This window comes from Lineus longissimus, chromosome 6, assembly GCF_910592395.1.
Source record: "Lineus longissimus chromosome 6, tnLinLong1.2, whole genome shotgun sequence".
NCBI classification, from domain to species: domain Eukaryota; kingdom Metazoa; phylum Nemertea; class Pilidiophora; order Heteronemertea; family Lineidae; genus Lineus; species Lineus longissimus.
The window spans coordinates 17,388,455-17,412,861 of record NC_088313.1 but is presented as its reverse complement, the minus strand read 5'-3'; the positions used below and the strand labels follow the sequence as shown (position 1 = coordinate 17,412,861).

General features: G+C 39.6%; 3 protein-coding genes across 5 annotated transcripts; 2 read left to right on the top strand and 1 right to left on the bottom strand.

The window, feature by feature from the left end:
* Positions 1-700: 700 nt before the first annotated feature.
* LOC135489113 (low-density lipoprotein receptor-related protein 3-like) lies at positions 701-11,926 on the top strand. The gene is made up of 12 exons (XM_064774297.1): positions 701-819; positions 1,293-1,618; positions 4,443-4,766; positions 4,994-5,209; positions 5,379-5,522; positions 5,783-5,935; positions 6,192-6,469; positions 6,831-6,918; positions 7,199-7,560; positions 7,712-7,958; positions 8,335-8,463; positions 8,822-11,926. Exons 2-12 carry the CDS (start codon positions 1,531-1,533, stop codon positions 9,517-9,519), a joined length of 2,727 nt encoding a protein of 908 aa, XP_064630367.1. The 5' UTR covers positions 701-819; positions 1,293-1,530; the 3' UTR covers positions 9,520-11,926.
* Positions 11,927-14,166: 2,240 nt separating this feature from the next.
* On the bottom strand, positions 14,167-19,420 carry LOC135489365 (probable tRNA(His) guanylyltransferase). 3 transcript variants are annotated; one of them, XM_064774703.1, is made up of 7 exons: positions 19,384-19,420; positions 17,557-17,842; positions 16,916-17,092; positions 16,484-16,653; positions 16,286-16,374; positions 15,882-16,013; positions 14,167-14,764 (listed from the first exon to the last, which is right to left on the bottom strand). In XM_064774703.1, the coding sequence occupies exons 2-7, from the start codon at positions 17,658-17,660 to the stop codon at positions 14,603-14,605; spliced, it is 834 nt and encodes a 277-aa protein (XP_064630773.1). In that variant the 5' UTR covers positions 17,661-17,842; positions 19,384-19,420; the 3' UTR covers positions 14,167-14,602. The 3 variants fall into 3 exon arrangements, with proteins under 3 accessions (XP_064630773.1, XP_064630775.1, XP_064630774.1); XM_064774705.1 differs by having other exon boundaries at positions 15,906-16,013; XM_064774704.1 differs by lacking the exon at positions 19,384-19,420 and adding an exon at positions 18,591-18,760.
* LOC135489366 (ras-related protein Rab-24-like) lies at positions 19,415-23,146 on the top strand. Its single transcript, XM_064774706.1, has 8 exons — positions 19,415-19,550; positions 19,768-19,912; positions 20,291-20,362; positions 20,697-20,843; positions 21,187-21,292; positions 21,509-21,559; positions 21,755-21,820; positions 22,166-23,146. The coding sequence occupies exons 2-8, from the start codon at positions 19,796-19,798 to the stop codon at positions 22,237-22,239; spliced, it is 633 nt and encodes a 210-aa protein (XP_064630776.1). The 5' UTR covers positions 19,415-19,550; positions 19,768-19,795; the 3' UTR covers positions 22,240-23,146.
* The last annotated feature ends 1,261 nt before the right edge of the window (positions 23,147-24,407 follow it).

Genomic DNA, 24,407 nt, shown 5'->3' with positions numbered 1-24,407 from the left:
CATTCCAGTCTTGGGAAGAATTTCTTTGAAGGCATTGCCACTTCCTTGGCCTTGCTCTGCCATATTTCAATTCAAATCTTGATGATTGAAGAAACTTCAAGTTTAATCTGCAAAAACAACAATGATCTTAAAAGACTTAAAGATGATTGATTGTGATTCAAGACAACCAAGACAACAATGCCTTAGCTTACACGAAAATGTCATGACATTCATGCATCGTGAGGAATTTTGAGATTCAATAATTTCGTTCATTTGTGAAGATCAAAAATCAAGATACCTGTGTGGAATTCACTGACACATTTAGTTATAAGGCTAACTTGGTATACAAGTCAATATAACACATGCATTTAGAAGTGTAAAACTCACTTGCAAAGCATCAAAACCCAAGCAAATAGTAAGCACTTTTGGTCGGCAATGTAATTTTTTACAAGTCGGCCATTTGTAAACAACAAGCAATTTTCTTACCTTCATTATTCGATTAACACGGAATTAACACAGGAGAGCTGAAATGTACTAGCGGTAATACAATTTTCTGGCGATTCTAATTGGTCTGAATGAACTGAAAGAATGAAAGAAACAGTTATTTTGATCATTCGAAATTGCTTCTGATATATCATATTATTACCTTCAGATTCGTTTCTATGCCATGGTTATTCTCCATGCTTCGGTGAATGATGTTGTTACCTCACCAATTAAACAAATCATACTGACCTGGTTTTCCATTTTTATGATTTTCTCTTTTGTCAAGTCTTATTTCCCGATTAAGGAAGCTTGGAAATGTCGGATACGTAACAGGACAAGTTCCTTTGATCACTAAAGGTATGTTTAAACAGATCTTGGTATCCATATTGACATCATCCATGTCAAAAACGTACCGTAGTTATATACTTATAGTGATTCAGTGCATGCAAGTGTGACTGTGTAATTATAGGCCTAGACACTAGACAGAGTATTGTTGTTGTCCTGTTTTTGTCTGGCTAACCCAAAAACAGTGTAAGATCAATCAATTCCGATAACGACTTAATCTTCAAGCCCAAGGCGAAGGACAAGCTCTGAGCTAGGTTGCCGTTGTCAGAAACGTTTATGAAAATGACATCCATAGATTTTGTTTGTCAGAAACGTTTGTCAATGAAGAGCCTTCTAGAACTGGGCCTTTGTTAGTTATCATACTCCTTTTCTTTTTAGTGGAACAGTATCTCCATCTATTGCTCCCTCCAAAGAAATTTGCTTTGAAATTGATCTGTAGTGTAAGAACTTACATTTACACATGTATTCTTTTATTCATATTTTAGGCTTTTCTCAAGACGTTTATTGGTCTTCTGGTAGGAGAGGATATCAGAATAGGAGAAAAAAATAGCTGGAGTGAATACACAATTATTTCCAAGATCTAACAGGAGAAGGCTCACCATAACAACTATAGACTAGAATTGGGTGTGACACCAAGGCTTCATGTAGCATTCACTGATTTTGAAGCTAAATGTGATTAGCTACTCCTTGACTCCTGTAGTATTTACATCCTCTCGCCTTGTCATGCAACTCCGTCCAATCTGTCATCTCATACCATGTGTTGTGGTGCCATTGCTATGGATACTGTTATCAAGTAGTCGGGGAATAAGCGGTAAGTTTCAATCACCATTTTGTTCTTACAGAAACTTACCTCCGTCAAAATCATTCCAAAGTAGCTTTCAAAACTTTAAAGTGAGACAGTATTATTCATTAGCTTACAAAAACTTTCATACAGGTAGAAATCCAACAACTGCTTCATCAGTGACGCTCTCAACTGCGTATGCATGGAGATAGGCCTTGCAAGTTGTAACAGGTTGAACCATCGTTTCATTGGCAGTTAGTCCCATGTGGTTTTCAAGGTTCTGCTGCTGACTTTCAAGGCCTTGAATGGCCAGGCTCCCAGCTACATCAGGGATCTTCTGACTGTGTACAAGCCAGGGCGGTCACTTCGTTCAGCTGAACAATTGCTGTTGGCCGTGCCTGTATCCAAACGTTGTGGTTGTGAGAAGGCCTTTAGTGTCAGTGCACCCAGACTCTCGAATGAACTTCCAAGGAACATCAGGGAATCAGAGTCTGTGGACATTTTCAAAAAGATACTAAAAGGACCCCTGTTTTTGTAGACATTTGTGAACTTTTTAACAGCGCCTTGAGCACCATTTCCATGGTGGATCTGGTGCTATACAAGACTCTGTATTGATTGATTGATTGAGACCTTCCCCATCTCGACTTTGTGACAGCTTTTGTTTCCTGATCTTGATGGTTTCCTATGGCCTTCTTGCATGTCTTGTACCATCCATTTTCATCATCACTGACCGCAGAAGAGAGTTAACAAATGCATGAGTGTATCAGGACTGACTGGGCATAGAATTGAACCCAGACATCAGAGGTGATTGGCACGGATGTTTCTACTGTGCCACTCACATGACTCAAGCAGCCCAAAAACTGATTATACCGAACATGAAAATAGAACCTCTGCATTGACCAAATGTCACATTTGTTCAATTTCAAATATTGTTCTACACATATTTGTCCTACCACTTAGGTGGCCCTGATAAGATCACTGAGACATCCAAGACCCTGAAATACCTCTATTGTGTTGAACCCTGACTCAAAAGAAAAACAGTTAGTGCCATCTGTTGCGGCGGGATGCTGACGGATTGCCCACAATAGGACACAGGTACCTGACATAGTTCTTGTGTGATCAGGGGTATTGCTATAACAATGAGTCTTGCCTCTGAGTGTGTCGTTGTTGGACCGTTATTCTATGAATTGCTTTGTACAGCCACTGGAGAACAGGTTTCATTCTTTCTTTGGGCAGTGTTCCACAAAATGGGGTATCTTCCTGGTCACATCACAGGTTTATTTATCTAGCCCATGCCAAGTCACAAACCACTTATCGTTCATGTTCCAGTTTTCATATTGATTCAAAGAAAAATGCTAACATTGGGTTCTGTTCTTTCCTGGTCAGTCACTCAGTGTGTTGTCCTATGCAGCTCACACATGTGAAAAATTGCTGTGGTTTCACTAATCTAAGACCTGTAAGATCAATTACTACAAAATCGAAATATTAGGCCAAACAGAAACATGACCATCAGACATGTCAGACAACTTGGTGTGGCTTAACCCTTTCATGGTCTATATTCAGTGAACATGTTGCATCATGTGGAACAGCCGTGTGCATAATATCAAACTTGATTTCGAGAGGAAGAGTCTTAGATCAGTGAGACCAGAGTATTGAATATTTGATGCAGACACACCACGCTAAGCAATCTGTGCATTTGATTTCTCTTTTTCCAAATTTCCTGTTTTAAAATATTATTCTAGTTTTATGCTATTGATCTATATAACAAACATGCCTTTGATAATCACGATATTGGCCGTGGCAGTGGCAGGTAACAATGGACGATGTTGACTCATATTCGTGGACAAAGTATTTGCTTGATGACGTGAGTCAGTCTGTCAAACATATTATATGGTTGGTGATCAATACTTTATGACCACAGACAGATCATGATTCTTGCATTTGCAATAGATCAAGTGTGCGATGCACATAATACATGTATGTATTCTAGTACTACAAAATGTGTACATATTACTCTGTAAAATACTGATGACACGAATCTGTGCTATAAAATAGTTATGACTTATTACTAACTGACCAAATATTTTATGCAAATCTCAAATTCAAACCACAAGAAACCATGTTACTTGTGAGATTGCCATTCTCACTGCAGGACTAACTACTATTCTACTCACAGCCTTGTCCATACACACACATGTATGATAAATGTGCCATAAAATGTAAATTAGTGAAGCCAGTTGTCAGTCCCAAAGGATTTTTTAATCTTTTAAGTTTTATAAATAGAGAGGTTCTACTGTACTTTGTCTATATGTGACATTCCTGTCTTAGTCAGTTGATTGAAATGAATAAATTCCAAATATTTGACACATGACTCCTGTTTTGTAAACTGGCCTCCGTCTGGTACCATCTAACTGATCAGATTCTGTTTAAAATGCTCCATGATTATTAGGTAAAACGCCTGTATCAGGCCTTTCAATTACGTGGGACCTCTACACCCTGTATTTTTTTAGCCTATTTTGGGGGACATGTTTTTTTGCTTTTTAGCTTAATTTGGGGACATTTCATCGCGCCAATTTGCCTGAACAGCGACGTCATAAATCAAAGTTAGTGACTGATATCACCACATACTTCTGAAAAATCATAATTTTAGGGTAAAACTATAAAATTAGGCCATTTGGATGAGATTTGGTTACGTTAGGGGTCAAAAAATGCTTCAGGGGGTCATATTATTAAAAAATAAATAAATAAATAGACCTAACTTGGGGACATCCTGTACGGCCTACACCGTTATACAGTGTAGGAATCATGTAATTGAGAGGCCTGTGTATATACCGGTAGCTCTTTGTACTTCCAGGGACGATAATTCCAGCTTGCAATGTCACCTTACCCGAGGGTGTCAAAAGCGGGGTGATAACGAGTCCAAACTACCCCTACAGCTACATGAATGATGTCAAGTGTCATTACAAGTTCCCCTTCTCTTATAAGTCGAGCCGTACAATATATCGCCTGTGCCTCACCTTCCATCGCTTCGACATCGAGCGTCACGAAAAGTGCAGTTATGACTATTTGCAAATCGATTACGGCGGCCCGAGATTGTGTGGTAACAACACCATTGGACCCCTCGGATTGACAGTTGAACCACCATCGTTTGACCTCTCAACCTGGCCCACAGTTTGCTGTAAGTTCCCTGCACCAATTCTAGTCTAAAAAAGTTTTATTGATTCCTGTGTTTGACTGATTCAGGAGTAATGCCAATGAGCGTGCACACCATGCTAATCTTGGCCATGTCTGGCCAAAGTCCTTTCCTTTGCTAGTTTTGTACTGCCAATTCTAACATCCATGACTTTCCTTTAGAATTAGTTAGAATATATGTATTGCATCTTCTTTAAACTTGTTTTTTTTCAGATCTGACATCTTCCCTCCGTGTCGAGGTTATTTTCAAGGCAGATATCACATCCCGGTTTCCAGGGTTCTATGCAACTTACAACATATCATGGGCAAATACGGCCCTCCAGTCCAGTTTATGTCCGAGCCAGTGTCATAATCTCACTTGTGGAACATACAGAGCAATATATGATGAGCGGGGTTGTCCCACTTGTAAATGTCACTCTGTACCAACAGGTAAGAAAATAAACGGTTTGTGTACAAAACTGCTGTGCATCATGTTCATTTTTAAATGGATTATGAAAAGAAATCCCTCACACAATTTTCACTCTTTTCAAATATGGATTTTGAATATGTACTTAGTTTTTTGTGTAGAAGCTAATTCCACTTTCCCGATTAATTTCAGCGCCTTGCCACAAGGATGAGTTTGTGTGTTTCACATCCGCCCAGTGTATCCCTCGTCGTCAGCTCTGTGATGGTATCAAAAACTGTCCAGATGGCTCCGATGAAACGTATGAGCATGCTCAGTGTAGTCAGAAACAATGCCAGTGTAGGTATCTGATATCATGCGAGGTTACGCGATGTTTTGACTTCAAGTTCAAGTTTGAGATTGTATTACATCTATCCAGCAATCGATTGAAATTATGTAATGGATTCATATTGATGAATCACATTTTGTAAAAGAATACTTTTGTATATTCAGATTGCATACAAGTTTGATGATATACACAACTTGCATTCATCCTAATTGGTCTTTGATAAGTCTCAACCAGAATGCCTGGTAAATATCACGAATATTGTCCATTTTAGGTCTGTCTCAAGTTGGCTGTACATTTGATTTCAACACCTGTGAATACAAGAGATCTAATGCAAAGTTATGGAAACTTTATTCAGGGAAAACGCCCTCAAAAAATACAGGTCCATCCTTTGATCATACGCTCATGGCAGGAATGACATATCGATGTAAGTAGGATTCTTTTCGTTGGGCAATTATCCCGCACACAAACTGCACCTCTTTTCCTCTCAAGCCGTGCGCTCAAGCTAACTATGCACTTTAATAACCAGAGGCTTACATCCAGTTCCCTATTGAGGAGTATAAAGGAGTATGATTTGGTCTTATCTTGAATGAGAGGAAGTATACATGTATTGTAAGGACTCGACTGTAAAATATGATCTATTCATGTAAATTGTAGGTTTGAAATGTTGTGTTTCTTTCCAGATTCTAGTTTTGTGTATTTTGAAGCATCCTACGTTGCTGTGGGGCGAATGGACACCCTGGTTGTGCCGGCCATTAACATCCAGCCCCGTCAAACCAAGTGCTTTCAATTCTGGTACCACATGTGGGGTGAATATATGGGAACGCTAGAACTACAGATGAAGAACGTCTCCCAGTCTTTAACCTGGGTTACAGTCTGGTATGCTAAGGGGAACCAGATTGACATGTGGCAGGTTGCCCAGATTGACCTTGTTGGCTCCCAGACAGTGGATCAATATGAGGTGAGTGCATGTGACAGGAATAAACCACAGTTCAAATTGAAGGGCTGCATGCAAGAATGCAGTAAACGACATTCTGATCTTTTCAAGAAAAAAACGTTTTTGTTGTTCCCACTTAATATGGAGCTGCACTGGAGGAAAATTGGCGCCAAACTACCTTGATCTTCCTCTACCCATTGTAAACTGCCTAACAAGTAAAATGATTGGTGATGGAAGTATTGAATTCTGCCAGTCTGGGGGCCTTTGTGGCCACCATCCTGATTGGCACGGCTTTGTTTTCAACTTTACTCATAGCAACAATCTGTAAGCGAGCTTGTCTGATATATTTTGCTCATACGTGTAGGTATTTCTGTTATTGTTTCAGTTACGATTTATGGGCACCAGGGGTCAGAGTTATACCAGTGACATGGCTCTAGATGATATCAGTATTCTCGATGGACAGTGTGTCAGAAGTAAGTTGAAAGTCCTTTGTTATTGTGTTATATTTGCCTTGACTGATCTCTCCAAAAGCAAGAATAACCACTCCTGGAATTACGATATGTTAAAAATTAACATGATGAATACACTTCTCCTCCTCTACTTGGCTATCAGTTATATTTTTTGCCCTAAACTAATCAATTATTGTTCTTGGATTAAAAGAGAAACCAGTTGCAGGTAACTATGATCTTAGATTCATATCCCACCATCATTCTCCATTGAACTTGCCTTGCATGTTTGTTATCTCTTTTTCAGGAGATTTTTCCTGTACATTTGAAAATGGGAAATGCGGGTGGGAAATGGCCAAGGCTTTCAGTGTAGTTCCGCAGCCATCATTCCTGTCTTGGTCATCTGGTAACGTTGCCATGGGTACTGTTTCCAAGTCGTCAGTTTCCCCGGAGCTTGGCGGTGCCTCCATCGAGTCGGGTTTTATCACCCACAACATCAAGGAACCCAAATGCCTCAAATTCAAGTACAGCAAGACGGCCAAGACGAAGATAACCGTGGATTACTTGGAGGACAATACTTACCAACATGAGATTGCTCAGATATTTGGCGTCACAAATGGCTGGGATCTATACGAGTTGGATATACCGAAAGTCTATTCTGCATATAAGGTGCGGCAGTGTTTGATAGGGTATCTTCATACTAGATTCATTCTTGGTAATATTGGAGGGTGATCAAAACTATCAGTCATCTCAGTATGGAAACCATATGAAAACTTTACTCATCGGCTGTTTTTAAAATATTATTTATCTTAAATTTCAGATTGTTCTAACCGTCTGGCCCTATGGTGACTTCTTCAACATTGGCTCAGTCAGGGTCTACATCGATGACATCTATTTCCGAGAAGGCCCATGCACGATGGCCCCCACAACCCAGACGTCATTCTGTGGAGAGCCACATCAGTTTCTTTGTTATAATGGCAACTGTGTGAAGCAGACGGATAAGTGTGATGGGTATGATGATTGTAAGGATAACTCGGATGAAGAAAGCCTCTTTGCAAATTGCACTGGTGAGTATTCCTTGACGCTTTGAGAAATTTTATGCGTCAAATTTTCTGTCCAACAAGTCTTAATTCACAGACTGTGAAAAAATTCACCTTTGGTGATGTGGCTTTTCTTATGTTGTAGTATATCATCAGTTGTTTTGTGCAGTCACTTTGTAACAAGTGTTACAAACTTTCTCAAAGAATTGACTAATAGCTCATGTTGTACGGCTGTAATGCAACCTCACTGTCTTAAGAGTAACGGTCAAATTGTGTGCCATTTGAACCATTCCTGCAGTCAGCTGTTCAAGCGGCCCAAGACAGTAGTGTCTTGAGGCAACCTCGAGCATAACAGCATCAAAACTGCTGACTTTGCCCATAACTTTATCCTTAATCGTTGCAGGTGTTCGTTGCCCGTCTTATAATTTCCTTTGTGCGAATGGTCACTGTATCTACAGTGACTTGAAGTGTAACGGTGTGGATGACTGCGGTGATAACACGGATGAGGATCCCATTTATTCTAACTGCACCTGTGAGTATCCATTAAGGTCCCCTTCTGTTCATATGTTCTATAATGACCTCTGGTTATGGTTGAAATTGGAATTTTAAAATGCCTGTTGCATTCTCCTAACAGCCAAGTCCCACCAGTGTGCTGAGTTGACAAGCAAGCCACTATGACTGTTGCCTTGAAGAAGGACGGGTGGAGATGAGTGAAACTTTAGACGATCCCAAGAATTTGAATCCAATGAACAGATGAAACTTTGTTATGTCAAAACCATCTTAGTGACTGTAATAACACACCAGCATGTTCCAAAGAGTAAATGAACAGGATCTCCAGCTCACATTTCTATTATCCATGTTTGTTTATGATTTCCCTTCGCTGATTTCAGCTGGAGTGTCTATTGGTGGAATTCTGGGCATCATCTTCGGTGTCATCTGTTGTCTCATCCTCGTCTGCACTTTATCCGTCTTCATATGCAAGTTTACAAAACAGCGAAGATGCGAACGACGCCGGCAACGCCGGGAACGTCGGGAAACAAGACAATCACCCGTTTTTTCGATTTCACACACGGCGCCAGACATGATGCCACCACCATACCAAGCTGTCGTCAATGAAGGTTTCATCGGCGATTCTTTGTATGAAATGCCGCCATCTTATGACTCAATTGTTGCAGATAATAATAACGGTAGCACCACTTTACTCACGGTGCCACCCTATTCTGTCGTGGATCCACGATCCAGGACGGAAATTGCACCTGATGAAAATCCCAATGGTCAGTTGACACAGACAGTATTATCTCCTCCTGTTGCTGGGATGAGTCATTCAGATATGGTGCTTCAGCCTTTAGGAACTGATGCGACTGTCCCACCTTTACATCCTTCTGCACCACCAGACATCGTTACTTGTGCCCTTAATTCTAATCAAATGACGGAGTCATCAAGAAGTCCACCCGTCATTTCACCTACATGTAATTCGGCCAGCACCTCACAAGCTCCGCCCACTTTGCCTCCGCCCATTGTTACCGCGGCAACGGAAACAGATACACCAAAAGATTCCATTGAAGGGGACGAGATAATTCCGAAATGACTCCATGACAATAATATTATCATATCTAAAAATCTTGTAAGCTGTCAGGCAGAGTAAAACACATGTGCACAATGTACATAATGTACACATGTATACACAATGTACACATGTATACACAATATACACATACATGAATGCCGGAATGTATAATTGCAAGGGTTTTTTCTTGTTGTCCGGTGATGTAACTGAGTCGTCTGTTCAGACTCGAACTCTAGTGAATTGTTGCACAAGTGATACACTCTGTCACTCAGCCACGCTGTCATAAAAATCATTTAAACCTTGGGAATGATATGAGTATTTAGCTTAGGTTGTATTGTGTTGTATGGTGAGTGTTGTTAAATCTGTATCAATTGCTTGAGTTATGATCTAATCGCTAGCGTAGTCTGATAAGACCTTTGTACATTCCATTGTTTCTGTTATTGATAGACTGATTGAGTTTTGGAATTAACTGACAGAAGATGATTGATTGAAGTGCATTACTTCCATGTGCAGTTATGCACAATACATTTCATTTCTGCTGCAGTCTGCTTCTCTTGCTCAGCTTTATAGACAATCTAATTCTGATTGTTGTTGTATACATGTATTTATAACACTGAATGATGCTTTATTTTATATTGTATAAGGATTGAACTAATGATATCTCAAAGATGGTATTTACAACTAACATTTGAATGCAGGAAACCTTCAACAGGAAGTGTATATTTGTTTGGGTTTTTTTATGTTGATTGATTTGTCCAAATTCTTGGTAAACAATGGAGGTATATGTCCCAAGTTAAAATACATGTACAGTACTACTTTCAGTTTTATCAAACCTACTTCAAAATAGGAAATTTCTTTGTTTTGATCATGTTAAAATATAAGTATGTGCATGTGTATTATATGTATGTTAATGCATTTATGCAAATCATTCCATTTACTTCCTGCCATTGTTGTCACACTATTGCTTTACCAGTAATGTTATCATGAGAGAAATGGTGTGACGATGTGTGTCTTGACAGCCCTCCAAATTATGAGTTTATAATGTACTGTAAAAATGCAACCCAGAAAAATTTTGATTGATTGGTGGAGCGTTGCCTGCATGTACCTTTTAAAGGCAAAACTTTACATTGTGTATATTCATATTTTGAAGAACTACAAATGCATGATGTAACATTGAAGTTGTATTTTGCGCTTGTTAATTTTTTCACATCAGGTCGGATCGCAAAGACAACAAAGTTTATAATGTACTGTAAAAATGCAACCCAGAAAAATTTTGGTTTATGAGTGGAGCGTTGCCTGCATGTACCTTTTAAAGGCAAAACTTTACATTGTGTATATTCATATTTTGAAGAACTACAAATGCATGATGTAACATTGAAGTTGTATTTTGCGCTTGTTAATTTTTTCACATCAGGTCGGATCACAAAGACAACAATTGGCCATAAACATGTTCTGGGTTACTGTATGCAGTAGTGTCATCAAGCTTTAATAATTCGAAGGCCAAGTTTTGGTTTAAAATTTGCAGATTTAATTAGATTGTTGCAATGTGTTACGACCGAACTACAGCCACATTAATTTTTGGTTCAATGACTTTTTAACCAAATTGTTGGTACACGTATGCTTATTGTTGTATGTGCTTTAGTTCACACTGAAAAGTATGTGTATATAACATTATTGTAATGGAGTGTATTATGGAAAAATCCGGATCTAAAACCTTAAAAACGTGACAAGCATATCAATTTTTATTCAGCGAGCTCTGTTTCATCATTCAATTTCTCAATACATCGACACGATATGTTGCTGGCTTGATTGTGATATTGTTTATGATGAAGTTTATTATGAAACTACATAACTACTGTATATACAGATTGTTAGGATGTACTGTTACATCAAATGTGATTCAATTTATGTACATAGTAAGTAATATATTGGATGTCAATTGTCATGACACATTGTGAAGTCTATTATATTTTGTCCTCTACACTCAGCTCTTCATAGAAAAGAAGATTGTAATCACAAGGACATTTTGATTATCTACAGTCAACTCTATGACTATAAATGTATTTTCAGAGGTAAATCATTCTGGCGTCATTCAGCCTTTACGTCCTGGGAATCGTCCATAGAGGCTGATTTATGGTATTGGTGCAGGGAGAAATGATTCATAATGAAACCTTGTGTTTTGTAATCACATTGCATTAGTTGCTAGCATTATCATACCAAGTGTCTCTCTTAAGTAACATGAAAGAGAGAAAGAAACTGGGCCATCATGCCCAGAACAGCAATGCGTCCTTTTCCAAGGTGATTGGACATATGAAATGCTGATTGAATGTTCAAAGTGCTAAATCTTATTTTGCCAGTCGTGAGAAAATGATCAAATACATGTATTTTCAAATGAAAGTGAAATAAAATAGACTGATTATAGATTGAACTCCATCTTGTTTCTTCAGTGTATTATGTATTGTAAAGTACATGTAGATGTTTTGTACATGATGGTAGCTCTGCCCAGGTTGTCTGAAAACCACAAAGACAGCATCAGGAACCTACCGGCCATTGAGATGACTCTGCACCTCAGGTGGTAACCAATATAGCCCATGTGCCAGGGACAGAATAGGACACTCTTGCCTTTGGCATTTTTGGGAGAGATTCCCAACTTGCAGTACTCTTGAAGGCAGATCCTAATCTCCTGCTTGGTAACTTAAGTTGCCTGCATGTATCTTGAAAAGTTTATGTCCTTGAGGTACCTCATGCACCTGGGACATCATCATGACCCAACTTCTCATTGAAACAACTTGTGGATTTCCAGATTGCAGTGGGTTGTGTCTGATGCAGCCTTTACCTGCAACACTTTGTTGACCTTTCTCCCTCTGGTAGATCTGTATCACTTGCCTGGCTCTTGAAGACCGGCCCAAGTACACTACTTGGTCTCCTGTAGCCTATTGAAATAGCTCATGTACACAGGACTTCATCTTGACCCTACTGGCCAAGAAAACTTGTGTACATGTATGTTCTGGGCTGAACCTTATACAGCCCATGTACCTGGGAAAGTATCAGGACACTCTTTTGCCTGAAGAGAGATTTCATCTCAAAGTTCTCTTGAAGACAGGCAGGCCCAGGTATCCTACTTGGTAAATCAAGTTGCCTATCTGGAAAAGCTCATGTCCCTGAGGTACCTCATGCACCTGGGACATCATCATGACTTCCCATTGGAACTTGTGTATCTCCGGGTTGTGTCTGATACAGCCCTTATACCTCAGCTGCAACACTATCTTGACCCTTCTCCCTGTGGTGGATCTGTCACACTTGGCTCTTAAAGACACAGGCGGTCTCCTGTAGCCTATTGAAATAGCTCATGTAGGCCTACACAGGACTTCATCTTGACCCTACTGGCCAAGAAAACTTGTGTATGTTCTGGGCTGAACCTGATACAGCCCATGTACCTGGAAAAGAATCAGGACACTCTTGCCTGAAGAGAGATTTCATCTCACAGTACTCTTGAAGACAGGCAGGCCCAAGTATCCTACTTGGTAAGTTGCCTATTTGGAAAAGCTCATGTCCCTGAGGTACCTCATGCACCTGGGACATCATCATGACCCGACTTCCCATTGAAACAACTTGTGTATCTCTGAGTTGTACCTGATAAAACCCATGTACCTGGAACTCTATCAGGACCCTTCTCCCTGTGGTTGATCTGTCTCACTTGCATGCCTTTGAAGACAGGCCCAAGTACACCACCTGGCAACTCAAGCAGCCGGTTGGATAGCTCATGTACATCAAACAGCATCAGGACCCTGCTGGCCAGGACAACTTGTGTACATTCTGGGTTGTACCTGCTACAGCCCGTGTAATGTACCTGGCATAATATCAGTACCCTTCTCCATTGGTAGAGATTCCATCTCCTGTACTCTTGATGACGGGCCAAAGAACCCTACTTGACAACTCGATTAGCTCACTTGGAGTAACTCATGTACTTGCGGCAGGGCCTACATTATGCACCTGCAACAGTATTGGGACCCTACTGGCCATTGAGACAACTCATGAACGTCCAGGATGTTCTTGATACAGCCAGTGTGCCTGGGCTGGTCGTGTACCTGATACAGCCCATGTAGCTGGGGCATCAGGGCCCTTCTGTCTGGTAGGGATTCCAAACAGGCCTGAGTACCCTCCTTGACAACTCTAGTAGCCTACTTGGAGTAGCTCATACGTGTAACCTGGGACCCCATAACTTGTATCAGGACCTCCGCCTCTCTGGTAGCTCTCCAACTCACAGTGCTCTTGAAGACAGGCCCAAGTACTGTTCTTGGCAACTAAAGCACATGTAGCCTACCCGAAGTAGCTCATGTAGCAAGGGCAGCCTGGAGAGCCCTCTGGTCGCCAGGACAGCCACATGGCTACATATTCACTGCGAGGGTAGGATGGTGTCTTCTGATCTCACATTGGCGATATGTCTCCAGTGTTATTTAGGAGGTATCAAAATGGTAGAAAGAGCTATGCATCATCACACGCCCTCAAAATGAAGTAGTCTTTAGTTTGCTTTGGTGTATCATTGTTTCCTCTCAAAGGTTACTGGTCGACCGGTACCTTTATCCACTGTGGTTTCATCAGTTTTGATGTTCTACACCGAGATTCCAAAAGTTCAAGAAAGGAGAACGCAAAGGTTTGAGTCAAGAACTTTATTAACCATTTATCATGAGATATATACATACAGTCAAATTACTGCTGAGACATTTACCAACTGGCACGCATAAATACTACAGCAATGAAAAAAGACAGCTATCCTTCCTAATAGATTAGGAAACCACACAGAAACATACCTTTTTTAGTACCTCAAGCTACCACGTTCTGAAAGCACCACTTAACCTGTTTTATGGGGAAGCATTTGCCAGCCACCCAACCTGTACACGAATTATGCCAAATGAACAGCTGTCTACATGTACATGTATCATATTTTTCATGTTTTAGTGCTAACAATTTTGACTAACCAATGGCAGCAGATGCCATGCAAGCACATTCGTGTATTGTCTTCTGCTCTCAGTGATCCATAACATATAAAATACAGCTGCATTCCATTTAGATACAAGTCCATTTTGAGACACGTCAATGTCTATCAGCTTTCTGTCCCTAAAAGATCCGGGTTTTCTCTCCAAAATTTCTCGCCAATGATATCGCAATGGAATGGTACGATGCAAACTTTTGATTTGGTATATTGTCTTTCAACGGTTTCCAGGCCATTTGCTGTGGGCACAGGTTGTATGACTGTTTCCTCAATCTGAAGGTAAAGAAGAACCGATAAATGATAGCATATCAATGTTATGATTGAATCAGAATGGCCAAACAAAGATATGGATAATATAAAGAAGTTTCTTGATAATATTTGATGCGCGGAATGCTTCAAAGTCAACATGAGGGATTCTTTACCCAAATATTTCACCCACATAATTTTACATACATGTGTAGATTCAGAGTGATTGCCTACAAATTTACATTTGCAGAAGCTGACCACCCCTGACAGGATTCAGCGCCATGTTACACACCAGGGTCAAATGTCCAAGTACCACCGAGCTGGAGATTGTAAAAAAACCTCAAGATGGTGAAAAATGTCAAAATACACCCAGCCAGTTAAATATCACTATGGAGACTCATCTATCCAGGTAGATTGATAGTTGGACAGTTTATAAGGACTCAGCTGAGTCTGAAAGCTTATGAAATGTACGGTAAGTCAATATTATACAGAGTTATCAGGTTATAAACTGTTCAACTATCAGCCAGTTAAAGTTATTGTGCTTGACATCACACAAATTGTTGCAGTCACACTGTCAGATATTACAGCACGTCTTCCGTGTATGTGCAGGATTGGTTGGAATGTTGGGGTGAACAGAAAAAGAAGGAGTGCTACTTGTAGGCCTAAGCATAACATAGAAGGGCTAAGACAACTTCAGTGAGCTTGGTGCTCTGTTTGGATAAGCTAAGGAAGGATGTGATATGAGTTATGCACATTGTCCTAGCAGTGGTTGAAATAGCATAGATCATGGTAGTGACAGAGCTCAAAGTAATAAGTTGGTGAAATGACCATGCCATGTTTCTTTCTTATGATGGACAGCAAAAGATTCCAAAGCACATGAGATGCTTGAAATCACTGAACTAAATAGATGGGTGGGGAATACTCTAGGACCCACCAGGAAGGATTGGAGTGGATAAACGACTAATTCAACTGTAAAGGTTTTCATTTTTCGTCCTCTTCGAAGAAAAAAGGGTGTAAATCAGCCACGTTCTATTTTAACTTTAAAATCCTGGTGAGACCTATGTGTAGGAATACTACCTGTTATAAAATCATCTGTTAGCCGTCTAGTGCCGATCCTACAGTGAACAAAAAACTCCTTACTTACAAAATGAACTTTGGGTTTTTGTACCTTTTTCCGAAGCAGCACACTCCCTTTCCTGAATATCTCCGACTCGTTGTTGTAGTTCATTCCAAACTGGGTATATAGGATCTCATTCTTGTCACTTGAGAGGGTGCCCTGGAAGAGAATTAAAGGGAGGCTATAGGCCCACCATGCAGTAGGTAGACAAGACAATGTCAGCCTTCGAGAACACCAGATGTCACCATTTCCAGTGAACCCAATTCAAATCTCAGCCAACATCATCAAGGACCTGATATGCTTTCCATGTACAGTCTTCACTCTTTGAAACCCACTCTAGACGACAAAATTTCAAAATCAACACTGGTTGATCCAAAGCAATAAAGGGGATCTCCCTGGACGAGGTTCAGAGAATGATCATATACATGTACCTTTAGTCTCTCCTGTGCTTGTTTTGGCGTGTTGTTAGCCTCTTGGACGAGCTTCCAGAAACATGTGTTGTACAAATTGTTGATGTGGCCTGAAACCCAAACAGAACAATAATTTCAAAGATTTCCTTTCATCCCAAATCGGACAGAATGCCAGGATGAGATCATTTTGTAATCCTTTGAAAAGGGACGCAAACTTACAGTCAGCTTGTCTCCAGCATAGGTAGTCTTTAATATTGCGGATAGTTGGGTAGGCAATGGTCCTGGAATCAAATGCTGGTGGATATTGCAACTGCTTGGCAATGAAGTAATCCCTCCAATGAAACACATATGCTGATGTGAAGAGACTACAGACGGTCGAGGAGAGTTTGCTGAAAGATGGATGATACAACAGTGAGGTTACGTTGTTAAAGTACGAGTGCATCAATATGAATGGCACACCGCATGAAATAGAAGCTGTAGTGTAACTCTAATTGATTGTAAACACATCAAAACTTGTAAAGGGTAAGGTAATACAATTCTAACCTCGATACAATTATAGCCTCAGCGTGCATTCATGTGTACTACCAGATTCTTTTCAACACCAAGGGGCTATAATTGTAATAGGGTTATAATTGTACCACTATATCATACCTCGCTCTCCTGTTGTATGTATTTGTATTTCGTTTGAATACAAAGCTATATTCATCGCTTTGTCCGTAGGCTAGGATAATGTCCTTGAATTCATTCATGACTACTTCGGCAGCCTTAGACATCAGGTTCAAAGATCGGACATCGTTTGGCTTCAGGAAGTTGTGCGTGTCCGAAAATCTGAAAGATTCAACAAAAATCAATACGCAGCTATTAAAGTAATCACTCAATTGTCGTATGATTATGAAGATCTTTTGTATTGCAGGCGATATTCAAAAGATTTATTGATATTTCTGGTCTGAAGAGTAGGATTAATGAATGTTGTCAAAGCACTCACTGAATGAACACCAGATCAGTCTATCATGAATTAAATGTGTAATCTTTAGAGTCTTAAACTTTGTATCCATTTCCAATCTATTATTAAGTATAAAAGGGGGCTAGTAACATCAAAATTTGATGAGACTCTTGATTGATTTTACACCAAATAAAATGCAGCGCCCATGGAATTGAGAACAAACAAATTACTGGACTAATACAAATTGTTACAATCAGAGCATAAAAGTCGTCATTATCATTCAACAAGTTCAATCAGTCTTAACAAAACATCTACACTAACTGGAATAATTCTCATGGTCCGTACTTACTTGTGAAAATTTTTTCCATCGACTCTGACCACCAGCCAACAGTTCGGCAGACAGGAATCCGGTTGTTCAAACTGCTTCACGTACTCAAATTTACTCTTGGCCATTCTGGGTGATGTTGAATCGAAAAGTGCTTCCGATCAATGACACGATTCCGTCACACTATTACAGCAGGCTTTTTGGATGGAATGGGTGTAGAATTTATGGATCGTATTCTTATCACATCGTAGCCAGATTCAAGTGTGTATAATCTCTGGCCGGCAGTCATTCAATAACCAGAAATGTCTACCTGGAAATGCAAATTTTCACTATGTATTTATGCTATGTATAAATAGATTGGTGCCCAAATAAAAATGTTGTGTAAACTTAGTACTATCCTTCATGTCCACATTTCACAACAAACAAACAAATTACATGTAGTTCAATTCACAGGGTTGTGTGTACTTCTACACAGGGAGGTTTGATACAGATGTATTTTAAACCACCATTTTTCAACTGATGTGAAAGAAACACTGACAGGCATCAAGGAGGCTTCTCGAAGTCATGAAACAAGGGAAAACAGTGTTTGCTTTTGAGTTTCTCTGGAAGTGTCAGGCACCTTTAAACCTACATGTGGTAAAATATCATGTTGACTTTGGCTTATACTAACTTGTCAAAGCCATGTGAATGAGTGGCATTTGCTTGGACTGAAAATAGGTTTACATGTTAAGCCAATAGCAAGGAATAAAATTTGCCACAACACACATTGTTTCAATCCAATTTACACCAACGTGTTTATAATTTGAGCCGGAGAAAATCAATTCTCATGTACAATACATGGGTAGCAAAAGATAAGGTCAGAGACATCTACCACAAATGGACCCAATTCCCTGATCTAAAATTCTGAAAGTTATTTCCACGCCCAACCTAAACTATTGAATGTTTTCAATTAAAGTAAAGGAGGAATTTTGAAGGTACTAGACTTCTGCTGATTTTTAAAGTTAGGTATCTATTTGGAACTTACTGCAAACATGAAGGGGGATTATAAAATGACTTACCAATTCTTATTTGATGAAACTTTCTTAACATTGACACAGATTGTTTCAGGTTTTGGTAGGAAATCCCTATCTGCTTTATAATGCATGTGTGAATAATTTGCAGTTTGAAAACTAACTAGGCCCCTAATATGGCTATTAAAATCTTGATAACTCAATTTAGCATTTCACAATTTTGGCCATTTTCCAAATAAAACAAGTATCACACCATTTGGATGAAAATATTTGTCCGTTTGGCAAATTATGTATTGAAATGGTAATAATTCCTTTCAGGGCAGAACAGAATATAATACTAAGCTTAGATCGACATTAAGCCTAATAAAATAGAGCCATTCTGGTAACCCTTTAGCTTACCATAATATGCTGATATAATGAAGCCTCTTGCCCATTTAGAATACTTATTCAAGCGTTAACGTCAATGTAAATGTCAGGTGAATGCATTGACATGAAAACAGACAGTAGAACTTTCAGAAAGTTTATGCTGATTTATGCGAGCTCCTCCGGCAGACTAAGCGATATTCAAAAATTATTAAAAATCTCTGACATTTGATTTTCACTCAATTCAATTGTGGCACACCCTGTAGTACACCTTCATGCACATACATTGTGTACAGGACTTTGTACACAGGAAGATTTCTCACAGTGAAAGACAGTTAGCTTGGATAGTTTCACGAATTAAAACAACAAATAATTATGAATAAAAAGAATGCATACTAACACATCGTATGAGCTGGGTTAAATAAGAATCAACTCTGGGAAAGGTTACGAAATCAGAGAGAATACTCAAATTTTTTACCTTGTTGCATGTTTCATGGGCGCTGACATCTTGAATTATGTTGCATTCTGGGATAGAAACGCGGAAGTAAACAAAATCTGTGTCAAAGGGAAACTCTCCGATTTATTCACTTTTACAGCCCATTATGACCACAAATGAGAGGTCGTTGATGTCATATTGTATCTAGAGTACGTGCTTTTTATCACTACTTGCCATTGATTGGCATGGCAGTTGTAAACAACTGTGTTTGGTGGCAAAAAGGACATGATGTTTTCTTTTCCCTAAATCTCTGATCTACACTACAGTCTACAGGGTGGCCCAGAATTATTTTCCCTCACACACATGGATACACAATAGTGTCGACCTTACAAACTGCCCTATTCAATATTTTCATATCTGTTTCAGAAATCACCATCCATCAGACATTGTCAAGATGACCAATAAGATAGATATGAAGATAGTTCTCCTGGGGAAGGAATACGGAGGAAAGACGAGTTTAGTGGAGAGATATTTACATGACAGATTCAGTGGTGACATTCCATATCAAAATGTAAGTTCATTATGGACCAACTTGAACTAAATGTACAGCAAATGCCAAAGGGGATTCCAGATCCATGTGTACTGTTATTATCCGTTGTGTAAACAATTCTTCACTGGCTGGTTTCTGTAATCATCACTCTGTATGAAATGAAGAGGCTAGGACATTTCTGGTATGACGTGTTCAGCTTTAGCCTGAATTCAGGCCTTTTCATGTTTTTGATCAGAATCTGCTGGACCCTGTAATTTTAGGCTTAAAGAGAGGTTGGCTTTTCAGTCTTGTCATGCTCTCATGCCTGACCATTACAAGAGTTTAGCAATCGATAGTTATCTAATCTTTATTCTTGGTTAGTGTGCATTCTGTTTCTCACTCTCAAGGTTTCTGTTTCAGACTATAGGAGCAGCTTTTGGTGCTAAGAGAATAGAAACATGCCAGAGGAAATATGTTATGTTAGGAATATGGGTAAATATTTTGGGTAAATTTTCAACTCAATTGCAAAGCCATGTGAGCTTGATGTTCCGGTATGAAGCTTGGGCCAGTGACATACCATATGTATTTCTTCAGATGAAAGTGTACTACATGGTCTGTCTCTCATGTTCATGGATTACTCGATACCATCACTGAATTTGGATGGTACTTGTAGACAGTTTCAGTATATTGACTATTGTGACATTGAAATTCAGCAGGTCAATCAGAATTATTTTATGTGAGGCTTGGTTTATACCGTGTATCTCTCAGATATAACTTGTGGGAGACTGACCTATGAACTCCATCCCCTGTTCATCATCTCTTCCAGGATACTGCCGGAAGTGAACGCTATGAGGCTATGAGCCGAATATACTACCGAGGTGCTAAGGCAGCTATCATATGTTTTGACTTGACTGAAAAAAATAGTTTTGAAAAAGCTAAATTTTGGGTCAAGGAACTAAATAAAAGTGAAGAGGTAAGTGCTCCAACCGCGGAACCTCCCTAAGCGGACACCCCTCTATCACGGACAACCTCTCTATTAAGGACACTAGTTTTGGTCCCAAATTAGTTGTTTCCATTCAATTTGACCTCTCTATTAATCAGGACACTTCTCTATAAGGACATCATTCGTCAGTCCCAAGGATGTCCTTAATGGAGAGGTTTTACTGTACAAGTAACTCATTCCTGCATCCAGTTTGTTTGCCACCCATCCCTTTGTAAAGGTTAGGGTACAAACATGTGTCCATGAATTAGAAATGACCTGTACTTGGTTATTTTCAAAACGACAATGACATCATCTATCTCTACATGCATTCCAGAACTGTAAAGTTTATCTTTGTGGGACGAAGAACGACCTTGTGAAAGGTGAAGCTTTGAAAGGAAATCGTGGAGTCGATTATTATACAGTCACAGACTATGCTGATGGTAAGCATTGATTAATTTTAACCGCCAAAGATTTGCGCTGCTTTATTTTGCAATGCGCAAAAATTTCTTTAAAAAGACATTTCACCATTATTATTTTGACGGCAAAAACTGACCTTGAGCTCACAAATGCTGTCCCCTTTTGTTGTGTACATACAAAATAAACAGCTCCATATATATCTCATTGTGTCTGCACTTTAGATTTCTTTTCTTCTTCAGAAATTAATGGTCAGGTATTTGAGACATCAAGTAAAACAGGCGAAAATATATGTGAGTATTTGAAGGAGCTTGTTGGTTGTATTTACATGTAAATTAGAAGATTTCACTAAGACGTTAGTCAAATGTTAGCCTCATCATGAGGTGTCGAATCTGATGTCTTATGATTATCAACTTCATGAATTAAGAAAAAGATGCTTTGGTCATCCATGTTTACCCGTCTGACAACAATTTCTAATAATATTTCAGACGAATTATTCCGAAAGATAGCCGATGATTATGTAAATGATCCGGCCAACCAGGAACCAAAACCAAGTAAGTTCATGACATCACACTTTTTGCAAGTGGTTTGTTCTACCGGGTACATGTAAAGTAAATGAACTTGTCAGACAACCCACTCTTTATTGATCTTGGTAAATGTATAGGGAAAAATGAGAAGGATGTTGCTCTGCAGGGTTCTCCCGTTTTCCTCTGCCCCACAAATCAAATCTCCTCGGACTTCGTGCATTGAAATCACTGAAGTTCTTGTGCATATATCTATTAGAATACATATGAATCTTTTGAAAATTGAAGCAGTTAAGTTTTGAAGAACCCTACTCTAGGTCAGAAGAAGACGAACATGTTGTCATAAATTGCTCATCACCTATCTTGTTTTTTTAGGTGCAAGAGATAAACTGAACCTAGAAGAACCATCAACACCAACGAAAAAACTACACGGGGGGTGTTGTAGTTAGCGTCGAGGGAGTTAGTTGGTGCTAGGATATTGTGTATCTTGTCAAGTTGAAGTTGGCTCCATATTTCGTATTCCTTATTCCCGATTCTACTTTCCTGATCCTCGGACAGTTATGGTTGGGATTAGTATAGCCCTTTATTACTGTCAATAACTGCATTTAGCCCTTACTAATGATATCTGATAAGAATAAGGAATAGTAAATAAGCCAACTTCAGGCTGGTCATTGTGTATCTATATGGTGGACTGTTCTACAATGTATATACCAATAATAGACTTGATTGTGTGTCCAGTCTGATGATACTGTACTACCAGTACAGTGGTCCTCTGAGATGAAAAAGATCTGTCTATTTGATTATCTTTCTAATACTTACCCTCCTAAAGGAAACAATTGGGCTGTTATGGATGAATCTGAAAATTTGCTGACTTTTACTTGTACAGACTCTTAACTTTATATATTGGTGCCACTCTGACAGTAACTCCCACCTATCTTCCTTTAAAACACAGAGCCAACACTGATGACATTGATATTCAGTGAATGTTAGAATTCAGTGGGTATTGCTTGATTGATGTTCAGTTGACATGCATGTTCAGCCAATGACGGCTGTTGGCATTGCATGTGGGTTATGTTTTGATATAATGTGATAGGAGGCATTCGGGTGTGTGACCTGAATAGATTATATACAATTGACATTCTCACTGGTTCAAACATGCTGATCTGGCTAATAAGGCTATGCCTATGCACGCCTCTTGTCATCTGGGGTCATCTATTTCGTACATACACATTAAAAGTTTGGATTGATGTTATTTGCAAAAATTAGGTGGTTTACAGTATTGATCATGTATATTTTGTTGTCTATTTCATGATGAAATTTATAGATAAGCTATGGTATCAAAAAGTGATAAACATATTTTCGTGTTGTTTTTGTTGTTTCCAGAGTATGGTGTCATTTGATAACCATTTGGAATACCATCACCTCATGTGACAAAGGGTGTCATGTGACCAGTCCATGAAAACTGACGTTGCCCTGTGACGTCACTTCCCTCCACAATCTATGTCGGAGTAGATTTCATTCCGATCATCCTGGCATAACCAGTGGTTTTCAATAAGCTCCGTTTTCGCTAGACCAAGGAGTAGGAAAAAGCCTGATGTGGATGTTTCTATTCACAACCAACTGTATACTGCCTTCGAAACGATTGGGTTCGGATCTATTAGAATGTAGTATACATACTATCATTCAGATTGAGACATCATACATTGTGATGCCCGGGTTGTGATGTCTTCACTTGACATCTCATAACTGGTTTGATAGTGACGATGTGACAATGTCTCCAGACTCGCCTCTCACTCACATGCTGAAACTAGTGAGAAAAGTGATGATGTGCATGAAAGTATCTGAACTGGGTGACCCCCTCACAACCGTGTAACATCTGGTATAAGAAGAACACCTCTCACTTACTTTATAAAGCAACGATGTGACTATGTCTCTATTTGAAACCTTGGTGTAACGGTTGGGAAAAGCGAGGATGTGACATTGTCTTCAGTGGGACACCTATGACTGACATCATGTGCAGGTGAGAAAAGCGAGGATGCGACAGCGTCTCTACCTCGACCATTATTACAATGCGCCACCCACCAACCACTTCTTACCGGCACATCCCCGGTATCCTCCCTGTGATGAAACTGCCGGCTGTAAACACTTTGGTAATATTAGTCTTCGCTGTTCCTGTGTGGGCCTTTTGGCTGTACTGTCCATGAAGGCTGATAAAGTGTCTTGCCTTTGACCCAAAGCGGGCTGTAAACAAGCTGGTAGTATTAGTCTTTGCTATGCTTGGCGCTTGAGGCCGATACTGTCGCGAGCCGGAAGGTAGCAAAGGCTAAAGAGAGTGTATCGATATGCCGCAGACCCCGGCAGAGACACTCCAGGAGACAATCACACGCATTTAGGCCCTGTAGCCTTTGCACCCTCTAAACTGGGACATATCTAACTGAGAAAGAGGCAATGAGACAATGACTCCACAGGGGTCCGGAGAGCTTTCTAAGACATGAATGAGGAAAGAAAAACGAGGTTGGCAGAGTGTCTATACTTGGGCATCAATCAGTGATCAATGACATGTTGTATCTGGTGAGAAAACCGATCCTTCACTAGAGAAGAGTGACCATGGGCAATG